Genomic DNA, 22,926 nt, shown 5'->3' on the forward strand with positions numbered 1-22,926 from the left:
TCGCCTTATGAGTTTGCCGTTCTATGCGTACATAATCTATTGCCACCTCTTTTTCTCTCTCTCCTCTCACCTCTCCCTATCCTCGCTCTTCTCTTTCTCTCTCTCTCTGTCTCTCTGTCTCTCTCTCTCTCTCTCTCTCTCTCTCTCTCTCTCTCTCTCTCTCTCTTCCTCCCTCCCCCCCCCCCCCTCTGGACATCTGGGAGATGTAATTTTTGTACTCCTCCAAGGTGTGAATTTTGGCCTGGGCCAAGCACAAGGAGAAACCTTCTGCCGAAAACCCCCTGAAGAAAATGGTCATTGTTTGATCCTTCGACGTAATCTTTGTAACTAGTCAAAGTTAATTGCTGTTTGGAGCCGCTGAGAAACGCTGAAATTGACAATTTACTGTGTGCACTCATGTACTCAGGCATGCAGTCTCACTTGCATTTCAGCTGTTTTGGCCGGAATGGATGCTGCTCTGCGGCCTTTGGTCTGTATTACCTGCGCTCGTGGAGCAGCTGAAAAGGACCATTAGTTGAGTCTTGTTTCCGGTTTGAAAGTGGAGAGATGACCTTCGTGACTTGACAAGGAGTAGAGAGTGCCAACGGTACATCGGTAGCTGATTTCTGTGTGCTCCTCCTACATTTTGAAAGCAATAGAAAATTCTCAGACCAAAGTTTGCGCAGCGGTGACCATATTGTTTTCTTGGGGATTTTTTGTTTCACTTCGTGCCTATTTCAGTATCGTGAAGGTGAGGTGGAGAGGACGAGTCTGTTCCTCTAGGTTTCGTTCGGCCGACTTTGCTTTGTCCTCGTTGAAAAGCGATGCTGAAAAAAGGTCGATTCACATAAATATGTTGATTTTCAATGAAGGTGATGACATGCTATGGAAACGAGCGGTACTAGTACCAGGTTTAAGTCCGGCTTTATTTATTATTTTATATATTACATCTCATAGCACAGTGAGAACACCGGCCAATACAAAGAGAGAGGGTGTTAGCTAACCACGGCAAGGAAGGGAGAAGGGGAGGAGAAAAAAAGGAACCGGCATGGATGAGCAGTGATTGCAACAAAATGAGAAACACAAAATCAAAGTCAAGGCGCGACAAAGCTCTTAAAAAGGCGGAGGGAACAAAGGTCCTTAGCTTCTTGGGGAAGTGCCAGCCACGCAGAGTACGCAATGAAAAAGGGAGAGTGAAGTAGAAAGGCGGACTTAGGTTTCGGAAGGGAAAGGGAGTTTCTCGTACTACGGAAAGAGAACCAGTTGAAACAGAGGAGGTTAGGTGGACACAGATTGAGTTTGAGAGAATGGATAAGGGTGACAAGATGTGAATTACGTCTCTTAGACAAAGGGGTAGTGTGAGCAAGGGCATAAAGGGTGGAAGATGGAAGCATGCGGGGTTCTCGGAGAAGGATTTTGAGAACTTTTTTGTGGTGAATTTCGAGCTTGGCAGCACGGGTTGTGGAAATTCCAGCCCAAGCAGTATCTGCATAATCAAAAATGGGGCGTAGGTAAGCTGAGTAGAAGAGGAGTTTACAAGAGATTGGGAGACGGCAACAGTGAGAAGAGAGAATTCTTAAAGATGAATTTGATCGTTTACATATGTAATCGATGTGGGGTTCCCATGAAAGATTAAAGTCAATGAAAATGCCAAGATGCTTATGGCTGGAGACTTTGTCTATAGGCTGGGGTAAAGTGGGATGGAGGAGGGGGCGGAACATCGGGCCGAGAAGGAAAGAGCATGATTTTAGTTTTAGACAGATTGGGCGATAACCGCCAAGACGACATCCAGGAAATTACTCTTTGAATCCCGTTAGCTAGGTTACTCATCAGGCCAGTGATGTTAGGAAATGCCCGTAGGAGCGTTGTGTCGTCTGCGAACAGTGATGTGCCCGGGGCAGCTGCGGGCAGATCATTGACGTATAAAATGAAAAGAAGGGGGCCGAGGATGGAACCCTGGGGAACTCCGGATAGTACTGTTGTGTCGGCCGAGGACGTCCCATGTAGCGTGACGTACTGCATTAACCCAGTTAGGTAAGATGTCAGCCATAGCAGGGGATTGCCGTCTACAGTAATGTTTAATGATACACGAAGCTTGGCCAAAAGCCCCCGATGCCAGATGGTATCGAAGGCCTTGGCAAGATCGAAAAAACAGATCCCGACTAGATCTCCAGCATCCCGATGTCGACACACTAATTGCACCAGGCGCGTCAGCTGGAGGGTGGTAGAATCGCCTCTGCGAAATCCGGACTGAGCTGAACTCAAACGTGACGAGACATGACAGTACACTTGGTCGTAGAAAACGCGCTCGCAGAGTTTGGAAACACAGGACAGTAGAGATATCGGACGGTAGTTTGATGCTTCGTGGCGGGACCCTTTCTTGTAGATCGGTATAACATTAGCTGTTTTCCATGCAGAGGGAAAACGACCAGTGCGGAATGATAGGTTGAAAATCAGACATAAGGGGTATGCTATTGAGGGCGCAAGGGACTTTAATACCAGATTAGTGATGCCGTCTGGGTCCGGCGCCTTGTCAGACGGGAGCTTTCGAATGTAACGTCGGATGGCAACAGTCGTAGTAAAGACAGATATGAGGCGGTTAACCTCACCCGACTCCTCGGAAATGGGGGGAATGGGTAGAGAAGGGTCATCAGGCACGGCCACTGAGGCGAACTGAGAGTTCAATGCAGTGGCTTTAGCTGAAGAGGTAGTAGCCTGCTGCGTAGAACTAATGGTAAGTGTCGGGATGTCACGAGATACTTTATGATTTTTTAATTTGTTCACGAACTAAAACAGTGATGGGCGGCTTTTGTCCTGCAGCGTAGCTTGTACGGACCGAATGTATCCCAGGTATTTCGATCGAGTCAGACTCTTCACCAAGTTCTGTTGAGATTGATATACATGCATGTTAAGCTGGGTTGGATATTTCTTACACACACTGTAGAAATCGTGCTTTGCCTTAATGGCGGCACGGAGGGGGGCATCAACCCAAGGTGGCTGACCTAAACGTCGGCATGAGGGGGAGAGTGGACGCCGGGAGAAGTACCTGAGGTGCTTCTCCATGGCCCTGCTAAGAATAGAGTGGAAAGACGAAAGAGCGTCATCCACGTGCGAGCTGCGGAGGTGACATTTCCAGTGGACATCAGTAAGTTCAGCATTCAGGTCATCCCATACGCAACGTGGCACCAACTTGAAATTGTAACCTTGGGGTGTAGGGGTAGATGTTGGGAGGAAGTAATGTTGTAGGGTTGGATTTTTGGACGTGACAGGGAGACGGACTCAACAGATGAGCTGCACGTGGTCAGAGCTACCCAGTGGAGCGGCTGAATCAACGGAGAGGAACTGCTGGGGTGAATTTGTGACAATGAGGTCCAAGCAAGATGACCGGCCACTTGGGCTCCAGTGCGTAAAGAAGTTGACCAGTTGCTCTAATCCGAAGCACCTGAAGGCAGTTTCAAGGCACTGACCCGCCGGGGTTGTCCGATCACCAGCCAACCAGCTCGAGTTATGGGCATTGAAGTCACCGGTGAGGAGTAGTGTGGATACAGATAGATTAAGTGACAGAAGGCAGTCTTTCAGACCATCAGAATAGGCCTGGATATCCGCCAGGGTACCACCAGGAGGTCGGTAGGTGGCGCAGACTATGAGTGGACGTTGGGGTGAGTTGGCTGTGCGAAGCTCAAGCCAGATGGCCTCCAAGCCCGGTTGCTGAAGATTCGCCAGAGGCTTCACCGATGTAAAGGAGCCATCTTTCACCAGTATGGCTACCCCACCATAACCTCTGGTAGGATTGGCTGATCGAATATTAGAGGTGGGACGATCCCGTCGATGAACTGTGTAGCCTGCCAATGAGAAGAGGTTGGCAGGGGACAACCATGTTTCACACAAACATATAACCTCCGGAGAGTAGATGTTGCACATAACAGTGAGTTCCGCTACTTTGTTGACCACTGAGCGGCAGTTGAGGGAAAGGATGGTAAGGGCAGTATGAATGGGAGGATAAAAGGGATGGGCCAGTGGATTCAGTGTTCCAGTAGTGTTGGGGAAGACAAGGTTACTTATAAAATCATGCTGCATGGGTTCCACAGTGGGGCAAAAAGGTGGTGGCTGAGAGAGAGTGGGTGAAGTCATAGTTAGTTGTAGGAGGTAGCAATGCGGTCAGATGCGAATCGCCATTCTCGTACACACAGGGTTTCTGGCCAAAAGTCGGCAGACATAGATCGTTCAAGGTCGGATTCCGGGAGAACCATGTGGGCAAAAGCCAGTCCGAAGTACTTCGTTTCCGAAACTGAACATTTTATTACGAAGACTCCCCTGTCGCTACACCATTTCTCAATGCTCTCCGCAGAACATCCAGGGTGGACGTTTCCCACATAAAGGGCTTTGCATTTTGTTCTGGATGCCGCTCGTAGGGTTGCTGATTGTTTTGGTGAGCGCTGATAGTAGGATGTGACGGCAGTCTTAGATCCGGAGGAGTGTGCTGTGGATCGTGTCGTTGACGTGGGTACTGTGACATGTGACGTGACCTGAGTGCCTGGGTGACTTTGGTATCGCGTAGTGCGACTCGTACTGGGGCGTCCCCGTACGTTGTCCCGATCACGTACCTGTGGCCATGGTGACGACTGTACTGCCGCACTGTACGTCCCGACGCTGTCAGCAGCGGGCGGTGGAACTTCAACCTCTAGTAAGGGGACTCCCTTCTCCTCTGCAGCCTTTATCTCCCGCCCCCGGTCGTCTCTCAGCGCTGCCAACTCGTCACTGATGCTAGCGACAATCCGCATCATCTCATCCAAACGCTCAACGACCCCAGCAGCTGATGAGTGTAACACACCCACACCAGCCTCGCGAAGTTTCCCGACCACCTCCTCGCAAGCCATACTGTCCAGGCCATCAATGCTATGCCGCCGAGCTAAACCTCGCAGTTCCTCGAAAGTGAGAATGGCCAAGTCTACGACGTCACCCAGGCTCATCCTGCACCAGATTACCGCAGACACGGCCGCAGCAAGTCTCGAAAATAGCGTCGTAAAGACAAGCCAGCAGTGTGAACAGAGGCGCGAGCACTCCACTCCAGCGCGTGATCCAGCGCATGATGCAGCGATGTAGCGATGTAGGTAATCCAGTTAAATGCAACGCACAACCCAGCCCCAGCGCTAAGGATTAGACCAGACCTGGACCAGGACTTCATCCAATGGCAGGACACTGCCAACTCAGCCAACCTGAAGATATAACAGCAGCCCCAGCCAGCTCCAGACCAAACAGCAACCAAGCAACTCAGCAGCCAAGCAAGCTTCTTCCTACAACCAGAGCATCCAAAAGTCCAACCAGCACCTAGATCATAACTTGCTTGAAAAGCGGGAGGATTTTTCCGTCTGTGCTGCGACTGACAGTGAATTGGGAAGTCTTGGCCTGGTAAGAGGAAAATATGGATGTGGCAAAATTAATGGTATTTCGACCTTTGGCCTCTGGTAGGTGGATTTCATGTATCCCTCCTGCCCCCCCCCCCCCCCCCCAAGACTTTGGAGGCACATCTGACGCCTGATCGTGGGGTGGCGGGGCCCCACGGAAGCGGAAAGATGGCTCTCTGGACCCACCCTGTACCCGAATCGTGCAAATTTTATTATTACTATTTTTCTCTTTCATAATACTCGTGTCTTCTTAGGAGCTTTCCAGGACTGAAACCCATACTTCTGCATCCATCAAGAAACAATGGAATCATTACTAGAAGAGTATCTACAAGTGAGTTTCCGAGCCAGATTTAGAGCTAGATTTCCATGAGTCCTTTGACACCAGAAACTTGATGGCTAGTAACCTGAGCCGCGGCACTGGACTTCACTTGCATTTTGGTGAAGAATTGATTCGGTCCTTTGCAATGCTTAGGGAATGGGTGCGTCCACCCAATTCCATTCAACTCGAGAATTACAAAAACAAAAAGTAGATTTCTGTTTTCTAACACAACCAGACATGCGGGTGAACAGTGAACAAAACGTATTTGCACTCCCAGCTATTATTATTATTATTATTATTATTAAAAGCATGTCCGCGTAGGTGGCGGGGGTGCCACTTTCGCTTATGCCATTCAGGATTGGTGTCTGAAGAGTAATACGATACAATGAAATGACAGAAGTGACGTCAACAAAAGCCGTTAGCAACAACACCAATATGACTAATGGAAAACTTCATCCAAAGTATAAAATAAAATAGAATAAAATAGAATATGCATACAACATGTCTGGTCAGTCCTGTTAGGTGGGGCGGGCTCCACGCCATGCCTGTCGGTCCGCTGCCATTGTGCACTCCCAGCTGGCGAATACAATTGACATATAAGTGGGCTGGTGACCCGTTTGCAAACTCGTCCATTGAGCATCTTTCTGCACATGCCTAAGAATATACAGTAACGCTATTCTTTAACCCAAATGTCTTGAACCCTGCTGTTCACAATTTTCCCTTTTCCTTTTCAAAGTGATTATAACAGGAATGACGTATTGCTGAGCAAGTACGGACGTCTAATGCAACATAAAACCCAGAATAACACGTATAGAGTATAGTACTGACAATTCGAACCTCGATTTTCCGGGGAGCAGCTTCTAATTAACCGTAACATATAATTATCCAAAACTGCATGTTGAACTCAATATGAATTTCAAATTGTAGCTCTCGGCACACTGAACACCATGCAGGTGTTGTCCCTGCCCTTTTGGCACGTGTGTGCCCCTTTTGGCACATGTGTGCGGACCGCGCGCGGACTGCGCAGGTTGCGCATGCTTGCATGATTATCGTACATGTTCTTGTTGTTGTGCGCATGCTTGCATACTGATCGTACGCATTCTGGTTGCTTTGGGTGCCTTCTTCTTGAGACTCTCTTTGGAGCAACAACAATAATCTGTTCTCTGAGTGTGGCGTGCGTGTGATATAAGAGATATCGAGAGTAATCGGAAGGGCTATCGTCGAGGCATAAAACCCCCCGACGACACAGGGACATTGTATTGTCTGAGATGTGTGTTAAGCATGAGCTCCAAAACAAAACACAGTTGAACCAGGTACCCTACAGATCACACATGAAGTGTCGATCAAGAATCAAAATGCACTCTGACGTTTCAAACCTAGTCCAAGTGATGCACAGATATTGTGTAGAACACTTTCTTCCCCGTTAAGTTCAAGTTATCATATCATGGGTTTCGTTCACTTAGTCGCCGAGTGGATCGATGTTCGAACGTTAACTCTCAATTCTTGAGCGCTACAGGCAGTTCTGAACTCCTGTTGATATTGTTTCCCACTCTAGTAACCGATATTCGTTTGATGCCTGTGCGTAACGCAAGAATTCGAAACGCCATTTCAATCTCAAGACAATAGACCAATCCCGAAAAGATTGTCTGGGTTCGTGAAAGGGGGCACGCGTGCAAGCCAGCACGTGTGAAGTGCATCGTTTTGTATTCAGTTTGTGTGTGTCAGCTCATGGCGGAGGAGAGAGAGACTTTTGCTCGCCGAGCTGAAGCTAAAGGATTTGATGGAGTCCTGCCAGCAGCTAGTCAAAGGACTTTCGGTACCTTAGGCAGACCCTGACGGAGTTTGGAGGCCAGCTAGCTCTCGGTGAGGAGAGAAACATTTGCGTGGCGATCGACTCTCCGTAACAAATGCAAGCTACATAGCGCCGACATACTGCGACAGCTACGATTTCAGCTAACTAACTTCTCGATCTGCTGCTTCACAAAGTTCAACTATTTACGAATGTTGTAGTCTGAAGCTGGAGTCTCATCGCCCACCTACAGGTAGCTTTTGGAGCTGATGGATTTCCCGACTTGGACTCCTTCCGCAAACTCTCGCAGCATTACTACAGTGTATGCTGTGTTTCCGCACGCTCGTGTCGACATGTCACCTATATACTGTACATGTACCGGGTGGCGGAGGAGCTTGACGACCTCCGCTGATTCCAGGTTTCCGAAATACTGCCGTCGTCTTCGTTGATGTCGCTGGTGACATTCTCCCCTTGCAGGACGTGCGCATAGTTGTCGTCCCGGGGATAAAGACTATGACGATTGTTGTCTTTCGAAATAGTTCTTCATCACGGTCGCGCGAATGATGTTTCTCATCATGAACTCGTTCCGACACGGCGATGGTCTTTGGCGGGGCACTGGCTTGGCGAAAACGATATCTTCTTGTGCAATATAACATCGATGGGCTGCAGATGAGTACAGTCACTTCGTGGTTGGTCCCATAGGAGGGCAGCTGCCAGAAAAGAGGCAGGACTCATCGAAGACGAAACGCTCACAACAAACAATAGCACTCGAAATATCTCGTAAGATTTAGGGCCTATCGCTTTGAGCCACAGCGCTCTCAGCCTTGCCTACTTCATCAAAGTGAGCTCTACATGTTCGTTGACCTCTTCACACTACACAGAAGAGCGAAACAAGAATTATGTCTTAGCATTTCAACTCCAACAGCAGACCATTACCAGTGCGAGAGAGAAAACTACAAAGGGCTTTGCTTTCTGTCGCATCGTCTCTCTTGCATGCAGCTAACGAGAAAACCGTGTACTTACCCTCGCATTCACACGCGAACTATCAAACACGTCCTGTGCCGCATGCTGATCAGGTAGTGCCACGTATGTGTTGTACAGTGTACTCTCAGTTGACATGCCCCCTTTCGAACCCAGACAATCTTTTCGGGATTGGTCTATTCACTTGATGGTGATGACGAAGCTTGCACCGACACCTCGTCAAGTGGTTCGTGAGAGCGACAGGACAGCGGGAAAAAAAGATCGATCGCAGTGTTCCAGATTTGTGCCCCCAGCAACATCGACTCTCATAATAACTGATTTCAACGACATTGCAGGTACGGTACAAGTACTAGCCGGTTCGCTTCGAAGTAGAATGTCATGAACTTCGGATTATTGGTGCTAATTTCGGTGCAGAAGGTATCATTCATGCTTGCGAAGCACTTCGAAATATGAGTACTCAGGGCATGCGCTAAGGATGAAAAAGTGCTCTGACACAATGCCCTGCCAGTTGCAAAAATGGCTGGACATGTCCGGACATGCAAATTTTCACATCAAATCACACAATGTTCAGTGTAAAATTAATACCAGCGAAATGTTATCACGACGTGAAAAGAGCATTATTAAAATTGTTGTAGTTACTGTTTTACCGTTTTACCCGTTTTACCACTGCAAGCTTTGGCTGCTGCTGCGTCGTCAAGTTTGCACAAGGCTCGAGCTATTGGCGCATACTCTATTGGGTTTCCGCTTGACTGCTCCTTGCCAAACAATGCCATGGCTTGGCGATGCATTTCAGAAGCAGCATGATCTTTGAAGACTGACGTTTTCAGGTTCCTTGAGCAAGGAGTCAGAAAAATTCTTGCTGCTGCGAATTTTATCAACAATACGGGAACACATCTTACACTTCAAATTTTCGACAACGCTACGATTTGAGGGACTGCGCTCATAGCTCAGCCAAACAGAAGTTGAAAGCTCCCTATCATACTCGGCGACCCACTTGTCACAAGTGGTCGTCTTGACTCCTCTGGGCTTCTTTCCAAGAGGAGCACCCGCATCAGTGGTGCTTGGCTTTCTCTTGCCAGACGACATCACTTATGACTAGTACTATGAGACAAAGGATTGACGTGCCTTTTCTTTTTTGTACTTTGCAAACAAGTACGCAGACACTTTGTCCGGATGTTTAAAAACATCTGGAAACTGACCGTAAACGGTCGGAAATTGTCCGATGTCCGACCGTTTTTTCGCGCCCTGAGTACTGCTGTCCGTGCCTACTTCCAATTATCAAACTAATTTGTATGGACGTTGTACAGGCGGAAACCGGTGAATAGAAAATGTTCGAAATAAGCAGGACCTTCTAATTGCACCATATTCGAATTATCATTCTTCTACTATACTTCCCTTTTGAAGTTACCAAGTAAATTTTAGACGTACTTTGAGTCCTTCTCTTTCTGGACGATTGTACACTTTGTTTCACAAAATGATAGAGTTATTATTGACTATGTATGAACTACAGAAAATTGAGAAAAATGGGTCTAATTCACGAAGGCAGTGCACCCCGAGTTGCGGGACAACATCTTCACAGAATTTTCCTCAGCACAAGTAGAGGAAGCTACATGCCAAATTGGTGAGATTCCTATGGTATTAAAGGGGAAGTGCATCGATTTTTCGAGTAGGGTCCAGAAGGAAGACAATTTGATATCGGTTCGAATGACATATCTCTCGCTTCCATACAATAAGCCAAACTTGCCAAATCACCAATTGTATACTCACGTTGCCATAGCGACCAGCGCAGTGATGACGCATGAAAGGCTTAGCTCCATCATAGAGAAGGCCGATCACTGCAGAAATTTGTCATTTTTAATTGGTTTGTTGTATTCACGAAGTGAAAGAAGGGCTGTGTTCAGTGCTGTTCGTGCAGTGAACTGTTTGTTAGTAGTCCTCTTGGTTGTGTACTGGGACGTGACACCGACAGGAGAAAGCTGGAGTGCGGAGACATCAGCAGACAAGCGAAAATAGTGACGAACAAAATGCTGAAATCTTGGTTGGGACAAATCAGACGTTCAGCATTTACCCCAACTAAGGACCATGCCGTTTGCTCTTTCCACTTCCTGAAGATGGATATGGTGCTTCCTGGCGACTCTCCTATCTCTCGTAACATCTTCTGAAGCCAGATGAGACGACGGGTGGTGGATAATAGACGAATGAAAAAATGTCATAGGTTTGAAAGTTTACTGAACATGTCTCAGGAGAGAAGGCGAATACCGAGCATCTTCTCCTAGAGGAAACCATTTCCTCGGCACAGTCAGCCTAGGGAAATGCAGGAGAAGGCCGATAAACAGTCCACGGCACGAACAGCATTGAACACAGCACTACTTTCACATCGTGAATACAATAATGACCAATTTCTGCAGTGATCGACCTTCTCTGTGATGGAGCTAAGCCTTTCATACGTCATCACTGCGCTGGTCGCTATGGCAACGTGAGTATACAATTGGCGATTTGGCGAGTTTGGCTTATCGCATGGAAGCGAGAGATATGCCATTCGAACCGATATCAAATTGTCTTTCTTCTGGACTCTACTCGAAAATCGATGCACTTCCCCTTTAAGAAGCACGACTGACCTAGCCAACTGTACACAGGCACTTCTATATGTGTCATCCGGGGCGGGGCATCATCACATGATTTCAATCACCATTTACTTTGACCTTTAAGGTTTTACATGAAAACCCTGCACACCCCGTCCTCAAATATTATCGGTGTTGGTAAAACGAATGACAAGTCTGTTTTTGGACTAGCCCTTACCGATGATACTTGCTTCACCCAGGCTGTCTGTTGTTGGTCCAGTTGTTAATACATTTGCCAATGCCGCAGTTGTTGGTACATTGGTGGATGCAGCAGTTGCTGGTACATTGTGTAAACAAAAGACAAATGAACAATGTAACAAAACTCCTGTTCTTAATGGCGGTAGATAAGCGACAATTGCGATGAGCCGGACCAAGTATGAAAAGCATACCGTATTATCTCTAATATAAGCACAGTCTCCAATAATAGCACGTCTCCAATAATAGAACACCTTGGGGCGGCATTCAAAAAATAAAGTGCGCAGTCTCCATTATAAGCACACTGTGTAAATTCATTATCTATACCGGCGAAAAAAAACCCTGAAATGTGTGTGTCTGACATGAATTTGGAATGGAAACATGCCTCTGAAATGAGGTTGAAATAATAATGGAAAAGTCTCCAATAAAGGAACGTCTCCATTAATAGCACGGGGCGGAGGTACATTGAAAAAATAAAGGACCGTGCTTATATTAGAGATAATACGGTATGAATGCCACAGACATCACCCCGCAGCATGACAACTTGTTAAGGGTTTACGTACACTTACATCCAGAATCAATTTTGAAGCTTCTTGTCGTCAGTGGAGATAAGGAGCTAGAGCCATAAAGTGATTGGTACACAAATGTTATATACCCAAGGGGGTGATCGAACTGAGGTAAACGGGCCAATAGGGCTTGGACGCGATGATGTCAAAACGGCCAGGGAGTAGAAAGTTCCTGTCAGACCCACCTTGATTTTTTTGGCTAGGGTAGGTAACGCTGCTCTTTCTCTCTCTCTCTCTCCGCTTTACTGCGGAAGAGAGACCTTACTCGTCCACCAGCGGAAGACTTGGTTTATATTGAACACTACGAACGGTGGGAAAGATTAATTGACAGGCGTTTTCGTTAGGAAGTTTCAATGTTCGTGGCATTTCGTCGAATGTAAAAAGAAATTTGTTGAGGAGAGATCTCAATTCGTACAACGTCGATATCTGTTCCCTTCAAGAAACCAAGCTGAAGAACGGCCTCGACGAACATCACAGCGGCTATCGACTCATCTGTCTGGAGTCTGACTGCCGGCATTACGGCCAAGGATTTGCGATATGAAGTAAATTTGTTGAGAATATCAAATGCGTGCGGTGAATATCCGACAGAGTCTCTGTGCTTACTCTGCAAGCTGGCAAGCATTCCCAGCTAGCTTTTGTGAATGTCTACGCTCCAACGACGGCACGCTGTACGAGGAACGCGGACGAGCTTGATGAGTTTTACTCAGCACTAACAAGTGCACTCAATGAAGTTTGGAACTCAACACTCGTATTTATCGCAGGTGACTTCAATGCCAAGGCAGGCAGAATGAGAACTGTATTGGACAACGTGGGAGAGGACGGAGAAACGCCTCTGGAAAAATGTTGATAGACTTTTGTATTCATGACATGTTTCTTGCGAACACTGCTTTCGAACATGCAGCACGTCACAAGACTAAGTGGACTGGCTGGAGAAGAGATCAGCAGTCAGGACACACAGTCCCAGTCTTCAATCAAATTGACTACATCCTTTGCCGCCAGAGCCAGAAGTGTATTCTAACAGATTCAAGGAGCTATGGAGGTGCTGAGACAGGGTGTGATCACCGTATTCTGGTGGCAAGGCTTCTCCTGGGCAGGATGTACGGCATACTATACTGTAAGGCACCCACAAATCAACGCCAAGCCGCGTCCTACAACACCTCAAAACTGGCTGCTAGCCCTACTACCAGGGCTCAGTATTTTATAGGCGTTTCAATCTCGTATATCTGAGGTCTGGACTACTACCGATGCAGGTGATGCTGGCCCGTGTGGACTGTGGAGTGCTACTCAGAAAGCCGCCAAAGGAACTGCTGCAACAAGCGCGGGCTTGTTACATCCCACTCGCTACGGAACACGAGAGAGTGCTGAGATAAGACGGCTGTCACTGGAACAGAGAGATCTATGGCTGAGAATCAACCATGTGGAAACCCCGGGGACCAAGGCAAAGCTCAAAAACCAGCGAAACCAGATAAGCCATCAGATCCGCAGGACATCGCTGAAGGAGGCTGAAGAGCGCTTGAATGACAAGGGAAAGGAAGTAGAGCGTCTCAAAGATGGAGCGCCGATGTTTACAGCCGCTCAGCATAAGAGAAGGAGGAATGCTGTGAAGCCTGTGTTTGCCGATAAAGCAGGTAAATTTATCATCAACGAAAAGGAAGCTGCCACCGCTATTGGAAAGCATTTCGATACCCAACTCAACAATTCCAGCACACAGGCAGTTCCGTAATTTGACGGTCCTCCGCGGCCACTGTCAAACCCAATTACTTACCCTGAAGTTGCTAAAAGCCTAATGGGCGATTTGACAAAGCGGTCTAACTACAATGTCAACTAGTCAACTAGTCCATCACAATGTCATGCATGAGGAGTACTGTAGGAGTTTAGATTTCGGCTTGTACAATTCGTTCTCGCAAAGCTTCCCCCTTCTTAACTTATCTTTGATATTTTTGACCCACCCAAGTTGGGTGGTGTGCTGCTTTGCTGCTTCAAATTGTAGTTAGACCGCTTTGTCAAATCGCCTACTGGTCTCGTCATCGTCCAGTGACAATCGACATTCTTTGTTCCGTTGGGACTGTAGCTTGTGCTCGTTTTCGTTGCGCTTGCCTTCCCCTCTTTGGTCTTTCCATAACCTTGAACCTTCCAAGTTGGAAGGCTGTCGGTTAGCGCTACGGAGATGTGTTGAAGCTAGGTGTCAGGACGTTGAATGTCTCAGTACTCTGTCAGTTTTGTGCCTAGTTGTTGCACTTTCTGACTGTATATAGTATCTAGTTACAGTGGTGGAGAGTTACTCTTAACTCGTTTCCATATGTCCTTTTCCTTTCTACTTTTATTATTGGCTCAATACCCGAGTTCCATGTGGATCAAGTTTTGAATATTTAAATTTTTGCTATGCTGTGACGTAGCACTTTCCAGCCCTATAAAAGTGAGATTGAGACTAAAGATTGTGTGACAAAGTTACGTGAAGAAACAATAATGTGACCACAAAACGTCCCTACCTGTGGTGAAGGCTGGCTGTGTTGATACGCTGTGTGGCGGTGACGTACTATGGCATGTCACCACCAGCAATGCCAGCAGCAATATGCTGGAAAGCCTCCAAGCCTCTACACAGAGCAAGGGACAGAAGCAATGCATGTTGATGTGATGCAGTTTGGTAGAGAGTTGTTTCGAAGGCAGACTTGCTCCAGCTGCTTCACTACTTTGGCTAAAACCTGCTGAAGCTGATACCTTTACCAAAGCAGGTGATATGGTCACACTGGTAACATACTTCGGATTAAACTCTATCTCCAGCAGAGAGAATCAGTCTGTATAGTTCAATATCAAGAAAGCTGCCCCAATCTCCATCACCCCCCCCCCCCCCCGACATCCCCAATTCATGGAATTTCGAAGAGTAGTGTTCTGCAACCAGGAGGAGAAACTGTACAATAACTATTCTTTATACATTGGGCATACTCTGCAGTGCAAAACCAGGTGAGAGAAAACTGTGAAGAGTGGAGGAATCATGTAGTGATTGCATTATTCTTGGAGTCCAGTATCACCCCCTCCCCCTCCCCCCCCCCCCCCCCCCCCAACCCCACAACCTCCAGATTGGTAGCGTGGGGGTCATCGGGATTCGATGAATCAGGAGGCCGTAATTTTATTGAACCGCATAAGCCTGTCCAAAGGACGGGACACCCAATAATATTTGGATTTGCACGGTTGTAGGTTTGTTACGGGAATCTCTGCACTGCCACTTGGAAACTCTCCATTAATTAATTCAAAACCAAGCGGCAACGACAATAAATGAATTTTCTCAACCTGCAATCAGCAGCATGTGAAACGAATCGGGTGTTGGGTTTACAAAGCGGCACACCCCACGCGGCCTTACCTAGCATGTTTGAAAGGCTGGTCACGCTTGCTAACGCTCAGCCCTCAGGATCGACTCCAAACACAAGAGCGGTTTTCCAGGTCGTTGGTGCTGCCTCAGACGCTTATCGACAAAGCAGTAAATGCTGTATCGTCCAAATCAGTGTTATTGAGAGGACACGAATGAAGGATCACTACTGCTTGCGATTCGGAGAACTAAAGGCGGAGAAGTAACAGTTTCATCGCCACAAAACTGTTCCCCACACCATATTCTGTAGCTCCGACCGGATTGCGTTTCATAACAGCCTGGACGTAAACGACCCAACACGGAAGTCTGGTAGATCTACACCGTTGGCGTTGCTCCTTCAAAAACTCCTTGCTGGTACATTCATTGGCTGGTATCGCTTACGGACAGATACTGCCAAGTGAATGTGACAAGTCAGTCCGTGATTTTCGTGGCCATGGACATGGATAAGCGTACCTGGTTCCGCGCGGACAGGAGCTCGAGGCGAGCGAAAATATGACTGTTTAGTTTTTTCGTATGCTGGTAGTGCTGTCTGTGAGTTGCCATGTTACTCGCACCAGTGTCAGGCCGCAGTGGGTTACTCAGTGCTACTGCACTGCTAGTGCTAGACAGTCCTGACTGCTGACTGTTGACCACGGAAATTCGCGCTAGTAGTAGTGAGCATCGCCTGGCGCACTGTATCCTTGTATTGTAAATCATGCCTTGGGTAGAGCAACACGAAACGCCGCGGGGCTGTGCTCGAGAACCACAACCTACTGGCTAAATCAATGGTCCTCGCACAACGCTATAGTATAAATACCAGTATAAAACACCAGTATAAAACACTCCTTTTAGAGAAGAAGCCCAGAAACATGGAGAGTCAGAAGTTATCTCCACTTCAAAATGAAGATTTGGAAGAAATAGGACAAACTAGGAACAAGCAGGATTCGAACCCGCAATGATAATGAATACCAAGTAACTCCATTTACCACCCAGCTCCAGATGCTGGACTGTTGTTGCAACAGTCTTGTACCTAAAATATGCAACATCTAGAAAGAATCAATTTTTTATCACAGAGCACGTACCTCAGCTCCGGAAGAAGGGAAAACAAAACAAAGACAAAACAAAGAAGAACAACAAGGGGTGTGTGTAGGCGCTACATGAGCTGGGGGGGGGGGGGGGTCCAACGTGTTTGAGTGTCCGTCTGTACGAGAGATAGACTTTTACATAGGATAAATGCCTCGGTTTAGTTTTCATAAGCAATAAAAACAAGGTATGAAAACCTGGGCTGCGCCTCGGTTTTTATGCAGGTTTTGATTCCGGATAAAAACTCAGCCTGGACATTTATCGTACATGTACATGTACACGACTGTGTTGACCCGGCGCTGTGGCGTGGGATATGCAGCAGCGCCCAGGCACCACTTTCCGCATTTATTGTGGAGCATAGTGGAAAATTTGAGATACCCCACCCCTCCACATTGCGCTCTTGGCGACATTCACAACACAATACTCCATAGCGAGGAAATTCATTCTTGGGTAGATGCTGCATGTCTAGACAGCTATTTCGCTGACAGAGAGCTCCTCAGTGTACATGTAGATATCGAGCAGTGAATAGTAGATGAAGGAATGAATAATTATTTTTGATAGGGTAAAGGTGGCGCATTTGCGCCTTTTCCATATGGAAAGTGTCATACCCAAAGAAGGTGAAGGTGACACAAGTTCTAAAAGCGATAACGGAACGCAGAGTGCTCCTGGGACATGCAGACATATGGCGCTAACTTCTAGACACGCGCATGAAGAAGGCAATCTAGTAAAAAATCGCACTAACGAATAGCATAATACAAACTGGACTTAGTAAAAAAAAAAAAAAAAAAAAATGCCACGTGCACAACGGCGATTATGTGCTCATACAGTATTACTCATAGATTTCGGATCGTTTCTGAGCGCACAGGGCAAATCTACCCCTGGTTGCCTTGCTGTCATACATGTAATACATGTCTGTGGACAGCAACTGTATTAGCTATTTTGCACAAGTCCCTGCCTCAACACATTAGCTACACTGCGCGTGTGCGAGCAAGTTGTTCACAAGAAACGTGACAGTCAAGGGACGCTTCTCTTTCATCTGTTTGCCAGCAAGATTGGGTGAGTGTGCCAAGTTCAAGTGTGCCATTTACGTCTCTAAAGCGCGAACTGCTTACTGCTATGACAATTACATGTACATGTGCATGTATGACTGCCACGTCGTCTCTGACAGTGTATTATTACTATATTAGCAGAGTGCATGTGATCATAGCATGGCTTGCTTGTCAGCAAGATGACATGTTTGATGATTGTCTGTTCACCCTTAGCTTCCACATGTCACCCTGCTGGGTAGGGATAAGCGGAGTGTGCCGCATAATCAGGTCCTTTTTGAGAAGGAGCATAAAATGGCATCCGAAAAACAAGGGCAGATGCCCGATGAGGCTGTTATACACACCTGCTTTTGAAAGCATAGGCGAAGGCATAGTTTTTTGGCATAATCTTTGAGAAGGAGCATAAAATCATGGCATCAGAAAAACAAGGGCAGATGCCCAATGAGGCTGGTATATACACACCTGCTAATTGCTATTGAAGGACCACATCTAGCGCTTCTTGTTGATTTGGAATAATATTTTAGCAGCCACTATAGGACATCTCCCAAAAGTTCAGCGTTTGCTTGTAAATTTGGTAATCCTCTTGCATATGATTGTCTTGTACTTCCACAAAGCTCCCAGTCCACATCATGACAATGGTTTGAGTCATATTTTTCATGACGATTATCTGTTCTCTTGGTCTTTTATGGTGAAGCATATAAAAGCATAATTGGCTGTTTTCTCGAGCATCCTGCGAGCATCCGGTAGAGCATAGCCGGGTCATTTTCCGAGCATAATCCGCTTACCCCTACTGCTGGGACTGGATGAAAGAACGTTATTGAAAAATCCATGGTTTTGTGATCTGGAAAGAGGAATAGAAAATCAAGTCAACGCAAGCTCACAGGCAATTGTTACTGAGTCACAGTCACTATTATCATTATCAAAGCAGATCATTATTTCACCATAGCGCAACCACATAATTATAAAAAGCCGGCTAAAATTCCAGACTTTTCGGTGCTGTGACTGGATACTAGTAGAGGGCAGTTGCACTGAACACACGTAGACTTTTGACTGGATACTAGTAGAGGGCAGTTGCACTGAACACACGTAGAGTTTATAGCAAGTGAATCTTCGGTATACTCAATCTGCGGACAGAACTGTTTCGTCCTTTGTGGACTCATCAGAGCAGCACAGTAATAAGTGCAACTTCGGTATTATGTGCCACCAGCACGTGTACAATGTACATGTGCCTGTAAAACTGTAAAGCCGAGCTCGGAGGTGCCCTCGTATATCCAAGATCAAGTGACTGATCCATTGTCACACCTGCACTTGCTGAACTTCCTATTATTTTTTATTACCCATGCAAATTTTTCCAAAGCTTGTGCTATTTTTCTTACAAGTACTATTATATTCTTGTATCCTCGTTGCTTCACTCGAAGTGTATAATTCCTATTGTAGTTTCATCATTCTCTTTAGTCACGAATTCCATTGATCATTGTGACAAGAAAACGTTCTGGAATACATTATTCGTCCCCATGGTTGTGAAATGAGTGCGCATTTAGTTATATTCATTGCATTATTAAGATTATTGTCTCCACGTCGCCTTTTTAAACTATGAAGAAATAATGTAGAAAAAAAGGATTAAAACAAGTTTTCGTACAACACTCAACAGGAATCGTCGTTGCACTAAAGGACACTGAAACAAAATTGAACTATGGTGCGGACAAGCTTGGCCGTTAATGTTCTAGGTGAAATGTACTGCTGTTATGTGGTATCACTTTGTCCTTCCTTCTTTCTCTCTTGTTTGTTCATTTTTCGGTTGCAAGTTTATTGTTAGCTCTCTCTCTCTCTCTCTCTCTCTCTCTCTCTCTCTATCTATCTATCTCTCTCTCTATCTCTCTATCTCTCTCTCTCTCTCTCTCTCTTTCTCTCTCTCTCTCTCTCTCTCTCTCTCTCTCTCTCTCTCTCTCTCTCTCTCTCTCTCTATCTATCTCTCTCTCTCTCTCTCTCTCTCTCTCTCTCTCTCTCTCTCTCTCTCTCTCTCTCTCTCTCTCTCTCTCTTTCTCTCTCTCTCTAACTCTCTCTCTCTCTAACTCTCTCTCTAACTCTCTCTCTCTCTCTCTCTCTCTCTCTCTCTCTCTCTCTCTCTCTCTCTCTCTCTCTCTCTCTCTCTCTCTCGCTTCCCCCTCTCCTTGCTGTGTACGCCGATCCCGAGACCCTTGGTCGGGGGAGTCCACTGCATCTCACCAGCGCAGCTCATGTAGCGCCTACACACCCAATGTTGTTTCTTTTGTTTCGTCTTCGTTTTCTCTCCCCTCCTTCTGTAGGTATGTGCAATGTGATAAAAAAAATAAAAAAACACGCATTCGTTATTGCTCTCCTTTTATTGTTAAAATTCACACTTGTAAATTTCACTGCTGTTGTTCTTAGTGTTATTTCTCTAACTTAGATTTTCTTTAATAGTTCAATTGTGTTTCAGTGTCCTTTAGTACAACGATGATTCCTGATGAATGTTGTACGAAAACTTGTTTGAATCCGTTTTTTCTCTACACTTTTTCTTCATAGTTTCATCGTTTTATTGCACATTGTCTCCATCGTTTCACATTGCATGAATAAAGTGCACACAAATGTCGATTCAGCTTGTATTATTGATTGCGGTTATGACTGGCTAGTTAAATTAAAAAAGGGAATTGTCTGTTGTTCCCTACGTGAGAGCTTGTGCCTTTCCTGCCGACTTGAATTCTCACTTGACTGACTCACGACTGCCACCCAGAGTTCACGAGAAGTCCATCAAACTTTCCACTCGGAAAGCCTGCAAGAATGCACCACTCCCAGCTCAATACAATACATAGTGTTTCGGGGAATACACCCCTCATCAGTTGAGCTTTTAAAAATAGGCTGAGGAGGATTGTGTCTGAAGAGCACCATAATTATCTCCAATATAAGCCCCATATTTATATTTTTTCAACCATACCGGCCCCCGGGCTTATAACAGAGACTGGGCTTCTAGTAGAGACTGGGCTTATAATTTTTCAACCACCTGGTACATGTACATTGCTTATTATATCAGTAGCACAAAGTTTCCCAGCAGGTACGGGGACTGCAGTTTTGTACTTCCTGGTACACTGAGTCTGAACTTTGTATCTCGGGGATCACACACTTTTACCACAGCATGTGTTTATGTGATACTGTGTGACATCAAACATGCATGGACATGATCCATACAGTTCTCCATTATAAGCCCTGCGCTTGTATATCTTCGAAACTCTCTTGGAGTGCGCATATAATAGAGACCAGTCTTCTACAAGATACTGCGCTTGTAATAGAGATAATAGGGTATAGTGATGAGGGATGAATTCCCAAGAACACTGTGTACTGAGCAGGAAGTGTTACTTTCCTACAGTTCAGGTTTGCTGAGTGGAAGGTTCGATGGATTTCTCGTGTGCTCTGGATGTCAGTCGTGAGTCAGTCAAGTGAGGATTCAAGTCATGGCTGCAGGAAAAGCGCGAGCCTCCACCTTTACCTTGATGTGTGTATAGAATGAGTGTGCAATTGATCCTTTTTATCGTTATCATCTATTTTATAGTAAAGAAAAGGACGACGGAACTCCAAGTTACGCTATGATGTCCATTAACGCCACCATTAGTTACTGACTATCAGCCCATGCGATAAAATTGCACAAAACTGACTGACGGTACTGACATTCTGCAACTAACTACCAATCAACTCTAGCACGTCTTGGATTCGCACTCCAACGGCCTTCCAACTTGGAAGGTTCTAAGTTATTGGAATAACATAGGAGGGGAAGGTGCACACAACCAAGACAAGCACAAGCTGAATGGCTTAGCTGTGAGGACATCAAGTAACTAGTGGTGGTGTTTGTGGACATTATAGCGAACTTGTAGTTCCTTGGTTCTTTTCTTTCCTATAAATTTATCCTTGGCTCTCCACCCAAGTTCATTTATTATTATTTAAGCTGTCAGTTAGCGCTACGGAGATGTGTTGAAGCTAGGTGTCAGGACGTCGAATGTCTCACTACTCTGTCAGTTTTGTGCCTAGTTGTTGCCCTTTCTGACTGTATAATAGTAATTATAGTATCTAGTTACAGTGGTGGAGAGTTACTCTTAACTCGTTTCCATTACCGGTATGTCCTTTTTCTTTTCTTCATTTACTATTGCTATAAAGAGAACAAATTCTGCTGTCATCGCCACACTACAACAAAGTCATGAAGGTTTACCAAAATCGAATTTCTTGTCACAATCATCAGTGGAAAGCCGTGACTGAAGAGTAACCATGCTGAATCAATGATTAATATACATTCAATAATGTGTTACGAGAACAAACCAAAGTGCTAAAATAGAATGAGGGAAAGTGAGTCACGGCTTTCCACTGATAATTGTGACAAGAAAATCGATTTTGGTAAACCTTCATGACTTTGTTGTAGTGTGGCGATGGCAGCAGAATTTGTTCTCTTTATAGCTATTATAAAATTGTTGTCTCCGCGTCGATTATTTTCATTTTATATTATTATCCCCTGACTCACTTGTGAGGTCTGCATTCGCCACTAAGGTTAACAGGCATAGTGGTGGCCTCACTAAGGTTAACAGGCATAGTGGTGGCCTGCGGATGCGAAGGCTAGTTTGTGTGTTTCTGAACATTCAAGCGATGCCGACGCGGATCCCGCGAATATTATTAATATTATTATGTCTCAGTACTCTGTCAGTTTTGTGCCTAGTTGTTGCACTTTCTGACTGTATATAGTTTCTAGTTACAGTGGTGGAGAGTTATTCTTAACTCGTTTCCATTATGTCCTTTTTCTTTTCTTCATTTATTATTTAAAAAGGCGACGTGGAGACAATAATCTTAATAATGCAATGAATATAACTAAATGCGCACTCATATCACAACCATGGGGACGAATCATGTACATGTATTCCAGAACGTTTTCTTGTCACAATTATCAATGGAATTCGTGACTAACGAGAATGATGAAACTACAATAGGATTTATACACTTGGAGTGGAACAGCGAGGATACAAGCATAGTAAGAAAAATAGCACAAACCTAGGAACAATGTGCACAGGTAATAAACTATAGGTGAGGTGAGAAATGATAGGAAATTCCATTGATAATTGTGACAAGAAAACGTTCTGGAATACATGTACATGATTCGTCCCCATGGTTGTGATATGAGTGCGCATTTAGTTATATTCATTGCATCATTTATTATTATTATTTATTTTTTTATTCCACATCCCATAGCATGTAATTTCCAATCAAAGAGGAGGGGTGAAAGCCAACCACGGTCCACTGCTGAGGAACGTAAAGAAGTATAAATAGAAAGAAAGGAGGGAGAAAAGAAAAAGAAAAGGTAACTAGAAGGGGACTATTGCAGTGCGGAAATCTGGACGTGATGGCATGATGCGAGCTTGGTGGTATAATGAAGAAGAAGCCATGCCGAGAAGGCAAGAAACAGAGGCAAATTAAGCAATTTGACTGTTCGACCTGGGGGTAGGATGAGCAAATTGCGTGTTCTAGAGAAATCGGAGAACCAGTTATAGCGGCTAAAATGCGGGGGTGGAGGCGCAGTTTAATCAGGTGGGCAACTTTGAGTAGGTGG

General features: G+C 45.6%; 1 protein-coding gene across 2 annotated transcripts in view; it reads right to left on the reverse strand.

The window, feature by feature from the left end:
• LOC135808536 (sushi, von Willebrand factor type A, EGF and pentraxin domain-containing protein 1-like) overlaps positions 1–15,688 on the reverse strand; it is a 105,733-nt gene extending 90,045 nt beyond the window's left edge. Inside the window, exons 1-3 of one of the 2 annotated variants that reach the window (XM_065321739.1) lie at positions 15,214–15,688; positions 14,345–14,449; positions 11,273–11,371 (exon numbers count right to left, since the gene is read on the reverse strand). In XM_065321739.1, coding sequence (XP_065177811.1) covers positions 11,273–11,371; positions 14,345–14,449; positions 15,214–15,220 — 211 coding nt within the window. In that variant the 5' untranslated portion in view covers positions 15,221–15,688. The remainder of the gene's footprint in view (positions 1–11,272; positions 11,372–14,344; positions 14,450–15,213) is intronic. The other variant, XM_065321740.1, reaches the window with a different exon arrangement.
• Positions 15,689–22,926: the final 7,238 nt, after the last annotated feature.

The sequence above is a fragment of the Sycon ciliatum genome, chromosome 2, assembly GCF_964019385.1.
Source record: "Sycon ciliatum chromosome 2, ocSycCili1.1, whole genome shotgun sequence".
Taxonomy (NCBI): Eukaryota; Metazoa; Porifera; class Calcarea; order Leucosolenida; family Sycettidae; genus Sycon; species Sycon ciliatum.